The sequence below is a fragment of the Heterodontus francisci genome, chromosome 47 (assembly GCF_036365525.1).
Source record: "Heterodontus francisci isolate sHetFra1 chromosome 47, sHetFra1.hap1, whole genome shotgun sequence".
Classification (NCBI taxonomy): domain Eukaryota; kingdom Metazoa; phylum Chordata; class Chondrichthyes; order Heterodontiformes; family Heterodontidae; genus Heterodontus; species Heterodontus francisci.
The window spans coordinates 6,084,032-6,098,007 of record NC_090417.1 but is presented as its reverse complement, the minus strand read 5'-3'; the positions used below and the strand labels follow the sequence as shown (position 1 = coordinate 6,098,007).

Sequence of the window (13,976 nt, the reverse complement as noted above, 5' to 3'; positions counted from 1 at the left end):
CGGCAGGGGTGATTGGGGGGGGGGGGGGGCGGACCTGGAATGTAGGACCAAACAGCCGGAACAGGCCGAATGTCCTTTTATTCTGCTGCAAGATTTTCTTCTCGGATCCGGATGTCAGGTTGGTGACTCATTTCCTTTTCAGACTCAGTTCATTGGTCTCTCAGGACCTGTGGATGGAACCTGGGCTCATTATATCTATTAATGGGCATATTCTTTCTTATTGGTCTATTTTACCCGACGGCTCACAAGTGTCAGCATCTACTGATTATTTGGAAGAAAACACTGGTCTCAGCACAAACTGTTGTTAAAGAACTAACTCCCAGATCAGTCGAGGGATCTGAAGGTTCTGGAGCGATGCTGCGGTCCTTCCTGACCATAATTTTAATGCAACTTCTGAACTGTGAGTTGTTGATCATTGAAAATATGAAACACTGACTCTTATTAAAATATATACCGCAATTATTGGTCTTTACTACTGAAAATATTGATGGGATATAGAAAGTAAATGCAGATTTCTTGAATTTTAACTGTTGTAGAATTTAATGAGAAATTAATATCTCATAATATAGAATGAGTGGTTGTGGAGATCTGGATCTCACCGCCTGGCCGGATGGTAGATTAAAACATAGATATACATTTGAAGGGCTGTAACTTATAAGGCAAGGAACCAAGAAGTGGAAAGTGGGATGAGGCTGGACCGCTATTCTTCGGCCGGCACAGACACATCGGGCTTAATGGCCTCCTTCACTGCCTCAAATTTCTGTGGTTCCACCAGTCTGTATCGGGACTTGTTTCTCAATCGTCTTCCATCTGCGGCTTTTTTTATAGTCCGAGTAGACTGGAGTTGAAAATCTAAACGGACTGTTTAAACTGAACCTGTTGGAAGCAGAGGGCGTTCACAGCAGAACGCATGGGAATCTGGGTTCAATTTAGAGAAAAGGAGCATGTTTTATTCAAATCTATCCTTACTTGGTATCATTTGAAGTAAATATTGAAATGGTGCATTTAATTTGTGTGTTTGATCTGAAAATCCATCAGCTTCAAATAGGGAATCAATTCGTCATTTCTGTCAGTGACAGTAAACGTCTTTAGAAAATATTACATCTGATTAACACTTATTTTAAATTCTCAATTGAGACTTATGTCAAACTAAATCCGGAATCGAACACAAATATCGCAGCAGTTGGTTTTATTTTGTTCCCTGCGCCTCTTGTACAGATACAGCAGCCTGGAGTTGAAATTCTAATCAGATTATATAAACTGAACTGGCTCGAAGAGCGTTGTCCTTGTTAGAAAGGAATGTATCAGAATCTGGGTGGAAGTTGATTCACTGAATATTGAACACCAGTCAAAGCTACAGCTACTGCAGACTAAACCCACACGCACATTCATGTCCACAATAATTCTCAGTAGATCTGCTGACTGACTTCCGTGTCATACAGAGAAATGAACTAAAATATGTTACTTTGTTTAGCGTTAGAGTGTCTCTAAATATTGTATAATAAAATATGAACTAGAGGAGGAACTAATATTATTTCAGTTAGCATTAATTATTACTTTAATTATTAAACACACTCTCCAAAAATATTGTAATTGCAATTTCCTAAAACTTTGAGGAATTTGCTGTGTAAATGTTGTTGCTCAGTTAGAGATGATCTTCAAAAGTATGATCTTATTATGTTAAATGAATCTTTCTATTCAATGCATTTATCTTTACATTGTCATGTAATAATTAAGTTTTCTCAAGCTCATTCCACATTTTCTATACTCTTTGTACAGTTCCATGTAGTGGTTAATGAAATATCGAGAATGATACTACAACCTCCTCCTACCTTTGCGCTATTTTTTGCGGAGTTTTCGGTCGATTACTAGGTTCAGTTTCTCACTGTTTCCAGTGTGTGTTTGGTTACATTTATTAATCTCTATCAATAACAAATACTGTTTGCTGACAGGGGAACCTTTCCTCACATTTACCAGATACTTTATGCAGTTAACGAAATATACCTGCGTGAGCTATTTTCTTTTGTTTTATAAAACTGATTGGATACTAAAAGCCTGATTTTGTAGATACTTTAAAGAATATATTTTGCAAATCATAGAACAAAAAAAGTATGAAAAGTATATTACTCCATGAAACAATTTCACAAACCCCGTGAACAAAAATCAATTTATCGAAAACAGGCATATTTTCTTCTGATTTGTCATTCATCGGGATTGAAGCAAGTGAATATTAAAATGTTTAATTTAATTTTGTATAATTCTCAGTTAATATATATTTGAGTTGTTTATTTTAAATCCATCACTTCTGTTTGGAAACTTCTTTCCATTGCTATCGGTGGCAGTAAACATGTTTGAAATATTTTACACCTGATTAACACTTACTTTCAATTATCAATTGTGTGAAACTTCGACATAAACTGGAAATTGCATACACTGCCGCTGCAGTTTAGTTATATTTTGTCTCCTCTTGTACAAACACAGCAGACTGGACCTGAAATCCTAAGCTGGTTATTTAAATTGAGCTGGTTAGAAATAGAGCGCGGTCGCTTTTTGAATACAGTGGATCAGAGTCCGGGGTGTAGGTTAACTCACGGAGTGCAGAACCCCAGTCAGAGCCGCATCTACTGATTGCTGAACACACACGAACATTTCTGACACACAGATTTCTCAGTCGAAGTGCTGTCTAACTTCCTTGCGATAGAATGGACAGGACGATTCAAAATAGTTAATTCAGGGCTGGAATGTTGGACAAGATTTATGAACAATATGTACAATAAAATATTAATTAGTGTTGGGGCCAATATTGTTTTAATTAGCATTAATTATTGGTATATTATTGTAATTAATTACAGTCTCCAAATAAAGAGTATCCGAACATTTTCGCTGATTTGGCTATTTGCTATGACTGCTGTTTAGATTATGATTATCTTCAAAATTCTGACCTTTTATATCAAATTAAGATTTCGCTTTCATACTTTTATATGTAGAGTCCGGTAATAATTCGTTTTTCTTCGTCTCCTTCCACGTGTTCAATACCTTTTGTACAGGGTCATGTAGTGTTTGCCCAGATTTCAGGAATGTTTCCCAATCTCCTTCCACTCGATTTCTCTTGCTGAGTTTTTCGGTGGCACAGTATGTTTTTGATCAAATGCATGTTCTTTTAACTAAATACATTACGATCAATTACTTACCTTTATTTTCTGAAATATGATTTTGCACTAAAATGCTGACTTTGTAGATAATTTAAAGAACGTTTTCTGCAAATCCTATAATGGAGACAAAATACAAAATGTATAATACCGTCTGAACCATTTTCACAAATCGAGTGCTGGTCAAAACCAACTCACAGAACACTGGCATTTTTTTCAAATTGGGCATTCATTGGGATCACACGAAGTGAACATTGAAACGATTCATTTAATTTGTAGATGTTTCGTTGAATACATTTGGGCTGTTTGTTTAATTTTAAGCTCCTTCAACTTCAAATACGGAATTAATTCTCCATTTCTGTTGATAGCAGTAAATGTGTTTAGAAAGCTTTACATCTGATGAACACTTAGTTTAAATTCGCGATTGAGATTTATATCAAGCTTAGATTTCAAACCGAATCTAACACAAATACCGTGGCTGTTGGGTTTAATTTGTCCACTGCGGCTCTTGGACAGACAGAGCAACTTGCAATTGAAATTTTATTTCATATATTCTATTTAAACCGAGCCTGCTAGAAGTAGTACACCGTCACTGTTAGAAATTGAAGTATTTCAAATAATTTGGAGTGTTGGACAAGAAAGTTAAATATTACCTCGAAGTGGAACCAATATTGCTTTAACTAATATGAATATTATGATAATTCATATCAAGTGCAGTCTCCAAAAAGGGTGAAAGATCCTAAATCTCTCGGGGATTTGCTGTCTGAGAATTTTTGTAAATTAGTTGTCGATATTTCGAAACGATGCCATTTTTGAATGACATTAAGCTTTCTAATGTAATGCACGCATTTATGTGTACATTATCATGTAATAACGTTTCGCAGTCTCTTTCCAGATACTCTTTTTTATACAGAGGATGGTGTATTTAATGAAATATCGGGACATGGTTGTCAATCTCCTTCCACGTGCTCCATGATTTTTGTGCAAGCCATGTAGTGTTTAATGCGTTAAGGAACATGTTTCTCTATCTTCTTCCACATGTTCTCTAATCTGATCACTTGAAACCTTGTGGATCTAACTTTGGCCGATAATATCCAGAGCAATTTCTCCCGGTCTTGTAAACATTGGACGGGCGTTTGGTTATATTCTAACAGTTTGTTGGGGCACTAATTGAGGAGTTTGGAGATATTTTGTTGGAAATGACCGTTTGCGCTGATGACACATTTGGAGCGAGCTCCATCTGTCCGGTGTTTTAATGGAGGTTTTAATCTACGATTTTTTAATTCGCTTGCTTCCTAAATCCAACATTTAATTTGCGACAGCCGTTCTAATCAGAACTAATATTTAAAATGAAATAATTATTTTCATTCTTGGCACATTGAATAATCCCTCATGGGAAGATTATTTTATTAACACTTGGTATTAACTGTATTTTGTAATCCCCAAATCACGTCTGTAGTTAACTTCAATGAACAGAATATTCCGTTGCTTTGTAGCTCATTTAGGAAGATAATGTACATTTTTGGCTAACAACATATCCAGCTTCTCACATTTCAGTTTCTTGTTATTTATATTGAATGTTGTGTTTTATTGTTTGTTTTGACACTGTACCAGAGAAAACTAACTGAAAGATGAAGATTGAATTGGGTTCAACAATTTGACACCCAACATATAACTCTAGATGTTAGTAGGACGGCCGTGCTACCATTGAAATTTGAAGAGTTGGGGACAGGGAGCCAATGTAAGTCAGGGATAATGGATGAGCGGGACTGTGGGTTTTAGATAAGCTGAAGTTTACAGACGGTCGGATCGAGGACAGGAAACTTTTGGAATAGGAGATGTACTCTCACTCTTTTGGTGATTTGGAAAAGGGGACACGGAAGAACTTGTTTTTATTCGTTCCTAGAATGTGAGCGTCATTGGCAAGGCCAGCATTTGTTACCCATCCCTAATTGCCTTTGATAAGGTGGTGGTGAGCCGCATTCTTGAACCATTGCAGTCCATGTGGTACATTCACAATGCTGTTAGGAAGGGAGTTCCAGGTTTTGACCCAGCAACTTTGAAGGAACGTGATATTGTTCTAAGTCAAGATGATCTGTTGCCTTGAGGGGAACTTGGTGTTCCCATGCTCCTGCTGCCCTTGTCCTCCTAGGTGGTAGAGGTCACTGGTTTGGAAGGTGCTGTCGAAGGGGCCTTGGTGAGTTGCTGCAGTGTATCTTATAAATGGTACACACTGCTGCCACTGTGCATCAGTGGTGGATGGAGAGAATGTTGAAGGTGGTGGATGGGGTGCTGATCCAGCAAGCTGCTTTGTCCTGGATGGTGTTGAGCTTCTTGAGTTTTGTTGGAGTTGCACCCATTCAGCCAAGTGGACAATATTCCATCACATACCTGACTTTTTCCTTGTATATGGTGGACAGTCGTTGGGGAGTCAGGAGGTGAGGTACTCATCACAGAATTCCCAGCCTCTGACTGACTGTTCTAGCCATAGTATTTATATGGCTGGTTCAGTTCAGTTTCTGGTGAACGGTAATCCCTAGAATTTTGATAGTGGGGATTCAGCAATGGTAATGCCATTGAATGTCAAGGGGAGATGGTTAGATTCTCTCTTATTGGAGATGGTCATTGCCTGGCACTTGTGTGGCGCAACTGTTACTTGTCAATTATCAGGGCAAGCCTGGATATTGTTCAAGTCTTTCTGCATGTGGGCACAGACTGATTCTGGATCTGAAGAGTCATGATCTGTTCAAATGCTGCCTTGATGTCAAGGGCAGTCACTCTCACCCCACCTCTGGAGTTCTTCTCTTTTGTCCATGTTTGGACCAAGGCTGTAAGGTGAGATGAAGTCTTGAGCTGGGTGATCTTGTTAAAACCCAAGCTGAGCATTGGTGAGCAGGTCATTGCTCTGTAAGTGTCAATTAATAGCACTGTTAACGACACTTTCCATCCCTTTACTGATGATTAAGAGTAGACTGATAGGGTGGTAATTAACCGTACTGGATTTGTTCTGCTTGTTGTGGACAAGACAGACCTGGGCAATTTTCCACATTATCGTGTAGATGTACTGGGACAGCTTGGCTAGAGGCGCAGCTAGTTCTGAGCACAAGCCTCACCACTACAGTCGGGAGGTTGTCAGGGCCCATAGCCTTTTCTGTATCTAGTGCCTTCAGCGGTTTCTTGATATCATGATTAGTGAATCATACTGTCCAAAGACTTGCATCTGTGATGGTGGGGACCTCAGGAGGAGGGCGAGATGGAACATCCACTCGGCACTTCTGGCTGAAGATTGTTGCGTTATTTGTTTTCAAAAACACCAATGAGAGCGGGTTAGAAGATGGATACGGGAGATACTGGAGGAATCAATAAATATGGGGACTGGTGGACATAAATGGGAAAACAGTATCAACTGAGGAAAGGAAAAAAACTGAACATTTATCGGAAATAATTGAAAAAAGGACTTGCATTTATCTAGCGGCTTTCATGAGCTCGGGACGTTGCGAAATGCTGGACAACCAATGAAGTACTTTTGATGTGTAGTCATTGTTGCAAGGAAATCTAATAGGGGAAAACTGGAGCAATAGATAACCAGTGGATACTCGGTTTATATTCATTCTCGCCAACTGCACGACGCTGTTGTGGCGGGAATTTTTATTGGGCCTGAGAAGATGTTGTGGGGCTTCTTCTTGAAGCATTTCAATCTTTGTAGTGATAGTGTTCTGTACACATTTATTGTTCATCCCGAGTTTCCCTGAGAAGCTCCATTTATTAAACTAATGTACTATACGGGAAAAAGACCGGGATGACATAGGCAATGGAACAGGGATTCACTTGGATAGTTAATAAAAGCAAAATACTGCGGATGCTGGAAATCTGAAATAAAAACAAGAAATGCTGGAACCACTCAGCAGATCTGGCAGCATCTGTGGAAAGAGAAGCAGAGTTAACGTTTCGGGTCAGTGACCCTTCTTCGGAATAGTTAGCGGCTGACAGGATCGAAACTGGAGGAGAAGCTCAAAAGACAAAATGGAAAGAAAACAATTGACCGATTCGAACAGAAGCGTTGAAGCTGTGGACATGTTGAGTATATACTGATAGCTTCTTCCCACTCGTCTGTTAATGTGTAACAAGAAAATAAAAATGTGCGGGACACTGTTTATGATCAGTGGAGTGTTGACAAGAACGGCTGATGCTCTCCTGGTGTGGAAGCGCTGTCGACATTACAGGAAGAGACCATTGAGATTATAAATGGGAAAGTGGATATCATTCAAGGATTTTCAGCAAGCACAGCAGAGGACAAAAATCGGTGCCACATTCTCTATAGTATATAAAGTAGGAAATAGAAAGCGACCAGGAGATCTGTCAGACACAATATCACTGGGGAGTCTGAAAGCAGGTCAGCGCACAAATAATGTTAAAATCAGGGGATAGAAAGCGATCTCCCATCGAGCGGGGTTGGGAGGAGGTCAACATGTTATCGATGGTACAGAAGATGGGATATAGAAAGAGGCAGAGAGACCTGTGGGATGCAGTATTCTCATGGAGATTGGCAGCAAGTCAACAGACTGGCTGCATTTTTAAAGCAGCAAAGCTTAACCAGTACCAGTGAGCGAACAATATTCACCAGGAAAATGATGCGACAAATCAACGAGAGCATGTTACAAGAAAATCCATCCGGCAGGAACCTAATGAGGAACAGCCAGAACGGAATTCGGAGGCGTGAACCTGCCTGAAAATCGGTTCATTTTCTTTATTTTGTTTCAGGAAATTAGGATTAAAATGAGTAGCAGAAAATTCCAATTTACAGCTTTATTGAAAGTTTGAAAGTCCACGTGGAAGATTTGGATGAAATTAAAAGTCACCGAAATTCATCACACAGGGCGAACCTTTAAATTCCTTTAAAGTATATTTCATTCGTTTCATGACATTTGGGTACAATACTGGAATTGTCTAACTAACATCATTGTGAGAGCGCTATGACCATAAACACTGCAGCGTGTCAAAGAGTGAGCCCATCACCAATGCATTCTGAAGGTACCTATCCAGTGGTAACAAATGGAGCCGCAACACCGTCACCACAAGGGGAGGGTGTACCCCGGTGTCAGTGTGTCTACATGTGAAAACATTCTCGATATTTTTTGACACCTTCCCAATAATAGCTTGCTACTAATGGCGGTTTTATAAGGAATGCAATCACAAGTCCAGGTATCATTTCCTCCGCAAAGTGAGGGCAATTTTTACCCCTCAGATAACGGTCGAAATGTGGAATTGAGTGAAAAATGTTGACATCAACTGCTTGCAAACTTTGGAGACGAAAAAGAGCCAAGTATTCTCTTGTTACATTTGTGTTATTTCCTTTCGGCAGTTTTATTCATCTCTCTCTCCAGCAAACTCTAATTCTCAATATTTCATTTCAGGTAGACCTGGGAGCAGCCAGGCTGACCCATCAGGTAATCACCCTTCATGTTCACATTACCTGATATCTTGCTGCCCTAATCGATCCCATTTAATCCGAAATCTGGGAGACAATATCAGAGTCTATCTCTTCAATGATTAACCTGCTCTCGGTTTGCCTATCAGTAGGGAAGGGAGGGTTTCCTGCAATCTGCTACTCAGCATCTTTAATGCCAGTTGAGAGGCGACAGCTGCCTTCATGCGGGTCGATACTAAACGGGGTCCCTGAGAAGCAGACGAGGAGGGAGCACTGCCACTGCTGCCGGTCCTAAAGAGACTCTGAATTCCCAGTTTACCAACCAACAATGAAATGGCGAGCACATCGCCATCCAGTTCCGTGACATGGGGCGACACGAGCACGGGTGGGGCTGGGCTCCCACTATGTTCCGCCAGTCTGTAGTGAACATGATAAACAGCTGATCATTGCAGTCACGCCCATTTCCTGACCTCTGGAATCTGGAATATCTTTCCAGCCTGTCGACACCACGACCCCGTGGGAGTCGGTCTGGTTCTGGGAACTTCCCGCTGACTCGCGGCTGTTTTACACCGTTTACTCATCTTTCCTCTCCTTTTTGCCATGTTTACTATTTACTCTGGGTTTTCTTCGGGTTCTGGACACAGTGTAACACCGATTCCTCTGTTGCCTGGTGAATGGGGACGGTCTGTGCGCTGGGAGCCTGCGGGTTTATTAGACTGTAACCGTTTGATGGTATTTCTGATATTTTCCAGAGTCGGTGAAGCTGAGACTGGTGAATGGGGGCAGTCGGTGCGTTGGGAAAGTGGAGATTCACTACATGGGACAGTGGGGGACTGTGCATGACTATCTCTGGAACCTGCCGGACGCCGCTGTTGTGTGTCGGGAGCTGGGATGCGGGACCGCGCTCTCTGCACCGCGCGAGTCTCACTTTGGGGAAGGCACCGGACCTGTTGTGATGCAGATGGTAGAGTGCGGCGGGACAGAGACCGCCCTGCGGTACTGTTGGTCAGGTCGATGGGGTCACAATTCCTGGTCACACTCCAGGGATGCGGGCGTCATCTGCTCAGGTAAAAATCTTTCTCAGTCTCTCATCTCCCGCCGCGTCTGTCAGTTCCCAGGAAAAAAGCAGAAGGAAAGTAATCCGGGACGGTCCGTACCCGCAAAGTCAGATGATAATAATTCCAATATTCTCCGGTTAGAATGAATGCTATATAAATATTAGGATCACTGTTTGTTTAAAATTATTTATTTAATAAAAATCCTCCACCGGGAGCAGTAAATAGCTGATACTCGGCACATTTACAATACAGACAGAGCAGTTTCCATTGAGATTTTGCCGAAAGCCGCAGTGAATGAGCTGAACCAATGGGAGTGTCACAATCTCACTCCAACCTTCCATTCTTCAATAATAAAAACAAGAAATGCTGGAAATACTCAGCAGGTCCGGCAGCATCTGTGGAGAGAGAAGCAAAGTTAACGTTTCAGGTCAGTGACCTGAAACATTAACTCTGCTTCTCTCTCCACAGATGCTGCCAGACCTGCTGAGTATTTCCAGCATTTCTTGTTTTTATTTCAGATATCCAGCACCTGCAGTATTTTGCTTTTATCTCCATCCTTCAACCCAGCAGCCACTACCGGCCATTCACTGTCAGCCCGGCTGTGCGCTTGGCCCTGATCGCTTGGTCTCTGATCTGATATATTCCACAGATTGTGAAGCGAAAATTGAGGAGCCAGGGGAAGGAGGTTTTTAAACTTGGGTAGCGGTAGTAATGGGTCCGCGGTTACTGTAGGTATCACGGGAGGAAACAGCACAGTAAGATCTCGCCGCTACTGAATGTCCCATTCTTTTAATAATTTTATACATATTGAAACAACGACGACAGAATCTCAGGCTAGAAAAACACTTAACTCTTCTAATAAATGAGCAGAATCCCATGGAACTGCTCGAAAAAGAGCAGAGAATTAATTCTCCTGCAATTCTGACTCAAACAAGATTCTGAAAGGGCTGGAGAATGTTGGGAAATTGAGAACACGGGGACACAGTTTCAGGATAAGAGGCCAATCATTCAGGACGGGGATGAGGAGAAATTGCTTCACTCAAAGGGTTGTGAATCTTTGGAACTCTCTACCCCAGAGGGTTGTGAATGCTCCATCATTGAATATATTTAAGGCTGGGATAGATCGATTTTTTTTTTTTGGCTCGCAGGGAATGAAGGGAACTTGGGAATGGGCAGGAAAGTGGAATTGAAGCCCAAGATCAGTCATGATCCTGTTGAATGGCGGAGCAGACTTGATGGGCCGGATGGTCGACACCTCCTATTTCATGTGTTCATAATTCTTGCCCAGTCACTATCAAAGCATATTAATTGGCTTTTTGCACGATTTGCTGGTTGTGGGATATTGCTATACGCAAAATGACAACCCGTATTCAGTAATGTCCCCAGTGAATATTTGAGAAGAATCCTCCCTCCAAGTAAGTACCCAGATGGACAGAACGGGAAACCTGTTGCTGGAGAGCTGATTGTCTCCATCCGAATTTCTTCAGGTCTTTCTATCCATTTTCAGAATCTGATTGCTTCGTAACTCACGATTCAGTTTAAGTCTTCTCACTATTTGGTATTCGAGAGATTGGTCTGTGTGCGTGAGCGAAACGCCTAACCCGCGCACAATAAATTGACGTGTCCTCTCGTTTGGGACATTTCGATTTAAATTCATCAACATTTGACCTTCTCAGTGCTGATTGTATTGTAGTAACTGAACTCAATTTTCAATCGAAAACCAGAAAGTGGACGAGGTTATCTTCACAAAAAAGTACGCAAGATACATAGCCATAAGTTAGCAATTGATAACATCAGCACATTTTGATAACAATGTTTAGACAGTTTGATCTGACTATAAATAAACAGGGAAATCAGAATATTGATAAAATTACAGAACTCTAACCAGCTTTTCATATAAATCACCTGACAATGCCTAGGAGATGCCAAACCTAGACTGGTGAATGGACCCAGTCCCTGTGCGGGCAGACTGGAGATTTCCTGGAACCGAATCTGGGCCACAGTTTGCGGTGATCAGTCCTGGTCGTTACCGAATGCGGATGTTGTCTGTGAGGAGCTCGGTTGTGGCATTGGAGTCGCAGCGCCGCTTGATGCTCACTTTGGCGAAGGGTCAGGGCCTGTTATCGGTCCATCCAGCTGCGGACACCAGAGGGACGTTGGAGTAATCTGTTCAGGTACAAACTCCGATAGTTGTGGAAACAAACTGGTTACCTACGAATATTGTGGGGTCGCCTCCGATAGATAGCGACAGATTAGAAACATTCCCATCTTGATAAAGTGGGGTGATGGTTAACAGCGTTTTATATTACATTTCTTCACTTTCGCGGTGAATAGGCAGAATGTTCGGCTCAAAACTAACAAGTGCGCGAGGTCTAGATGGTATTTATTCAAAGGTGTTAAACAGGATAAAGAGAGTGATGACTTTCTTTGATGTATTTGGTTCACTAACCCCCTGGGAATTGACAGGGATCTGTGAGCCGAAGTCACCTGCCTCAGCTCGACTGGAATCGGAAATTGACAGGGAAGATAATAAATGCGACTTCTGGGGAAGGGTCACTGACCTGAGGCGTTAACTCTGCTTCTCTCTCCACGGGCGCTGCCGGACCTGCTGAGTGTTTCCAGCATTTCTTGTTTTTATTTCAGATTTCCAGCATCCGCGGTATTTTGCTTTTAATAATTTGGTGCAGACTAGACACATTCCCACTCGGGGAAAATGAAGGCCATCCAAAGCCAGAGATTCCCAAATGCCTGAAGAAATGGAGATTAAAATAAAGCAAATGGTTACTGGTCATTTCAACACCCCGCCCTGCTCTCATGCTCACATCTCTGTCCTGGGATTGCTGCAGTGTTCCAGTGAACATCAACGCAAGCTCAAGGAACAGCATCTCATCTACCGATTAGGCACACTACAGCCTGCCGGACTGAACATTGAGTTCAATAATTTCAGAGCATGACGGCCCCCCTTTTTATTTTTAGTGATTTTTTTATGTATGTATTTTATTTTAGTTTGTTTAGTTTGTTTCTACTGTGCCTACCCACTTTTTTTCATGTTGGTGCTTGGGGCCAGGCTTTTTGTTTTCTGTCAATTGACATCCTCTCTGGACGAACGCTTTGTCTTTCACCAGACCATTATCACACCGTTTGCCTTTGCTCCATGGCCTTCTGGTCAGTTATTCTCTGTGCCCTTGTCCTATCAACACATTCTCTTTTGTTATCTCGGATAACAAATGTCTCGGATCGTGTTTTTGGGATCCTTAAGGGGGAGGGGGAGCACCCCCAAGTTGTGGTCCACATAGGCACCAACTACATAGGTAGGAAGAGAGATGGGGATTTAAGACAGAAATTCAGGGAGCTAGGGTGGAAGCTTAGAGCGAGAACAAACAGAGTTGTTATCTCTGGGTTGTTGCCCGTGCCACGTGATAGCGAAGAGAGGAATAGGGAGAGAGAGGAGTTGAACACGTGGCTGCAGGGATGGTGCGGGAGGGAGGGTTTTGGTTTCCTGGATAATTGGGGCTCTTTCTGGGGTAGGTGGGACCTCTACAAACAGGATGGTCTTCACCTGAACCAGAGGGGTACCAATATCCTGGGGGGGGAGATTTGCTAGTGCTCTTCGGCGGGGGGGGGGGGTTTAAACTAATTCAGCAGGGGAATGGGAACCTAAATTGTAGTTCCAGTGTACAGGATGTTGAGAGTAGTGAGGTCAGGGATAAGGTTACAAGGACGCAAGAGGGCACTGGCAAGCAAGAACTTGGTTTAAAGTGTGTCTACTTCAACGCCAGGAGCATCCGGAATAAGGTGGGTGAGCTTGCAGCATGGGTTGGTACCTGGGATCCTGATGTTGTGGCCATTTCAGAGACATGGGTAGAGCAGGGGCAGGAATGGATGTTGCAGGTTCCGGGATTTAGATGTTTCAGTAAGAACAGAGAAGATGGTAAAAGAGGGGGGGTGTGGCATTGTTAATCAAGGAAAATATTACAGCGACAGAAAGGACGTTTGAGGACTCGTCTATTGAGGTAGTATGGGCCGAGGTTAGAAACAGGAGAGGAGAGGTCACCCTGTTGGGAGTCTTCTATAGACCTCCGAATAGTTCCAGAGATGTAGAAGAAAGGATAGCGAAGATGATTCTCGACAGGGGCGAGAGTAACAGGGTAGTTGTTATGGGGGACTTTTATGTTCCAAATATTGACTGGAAATACTATAGTTCGAGTACTTTAGATGGGTCTGTTTTTGTCCAGTGTGTGCAGGAGGGTTTTCTGACACAGTATGTAGACAGGCCAACCAGGGGCGATGCCACATTGGATTTGGTACTGGGTAATGAACCCGGCCAGGTGTTAGATTTAG

At 42.2% G+C, this 13,976-nt stretch overlaps 1 protein-coding gene across 1 annotated transcript in view; it reads left to right on the top strand.

Moving 5' to 3' along the window:
- Positions 1-201: 201 nt before the first annotated feature.
- LOC137357151 (deleted in malignant brain tumors 1 protein-like) overlaps positions 202-13,976 on the top strand; it is a 42,164-nt gene continuing 28,389 nt past the window's right edge. The window contains exons 1-4 of the mRNA XM_068023251.1: positions 202-400; positions 8,564-8,596; positions 9,330-9,644; positions 11,555-11,809. Coding sequence (XP_067879352.1) covers positions 202-400; positions 8,564-8,596; positions 9,330-9,644; positions 11,555-11,809 — 802 coding nt within the window. The remainder of the gene's footprint in view (positions 401-8,563; positions 8,597-9,329; positions 9,645-11,554; positions 11,810-13,976) is intronic.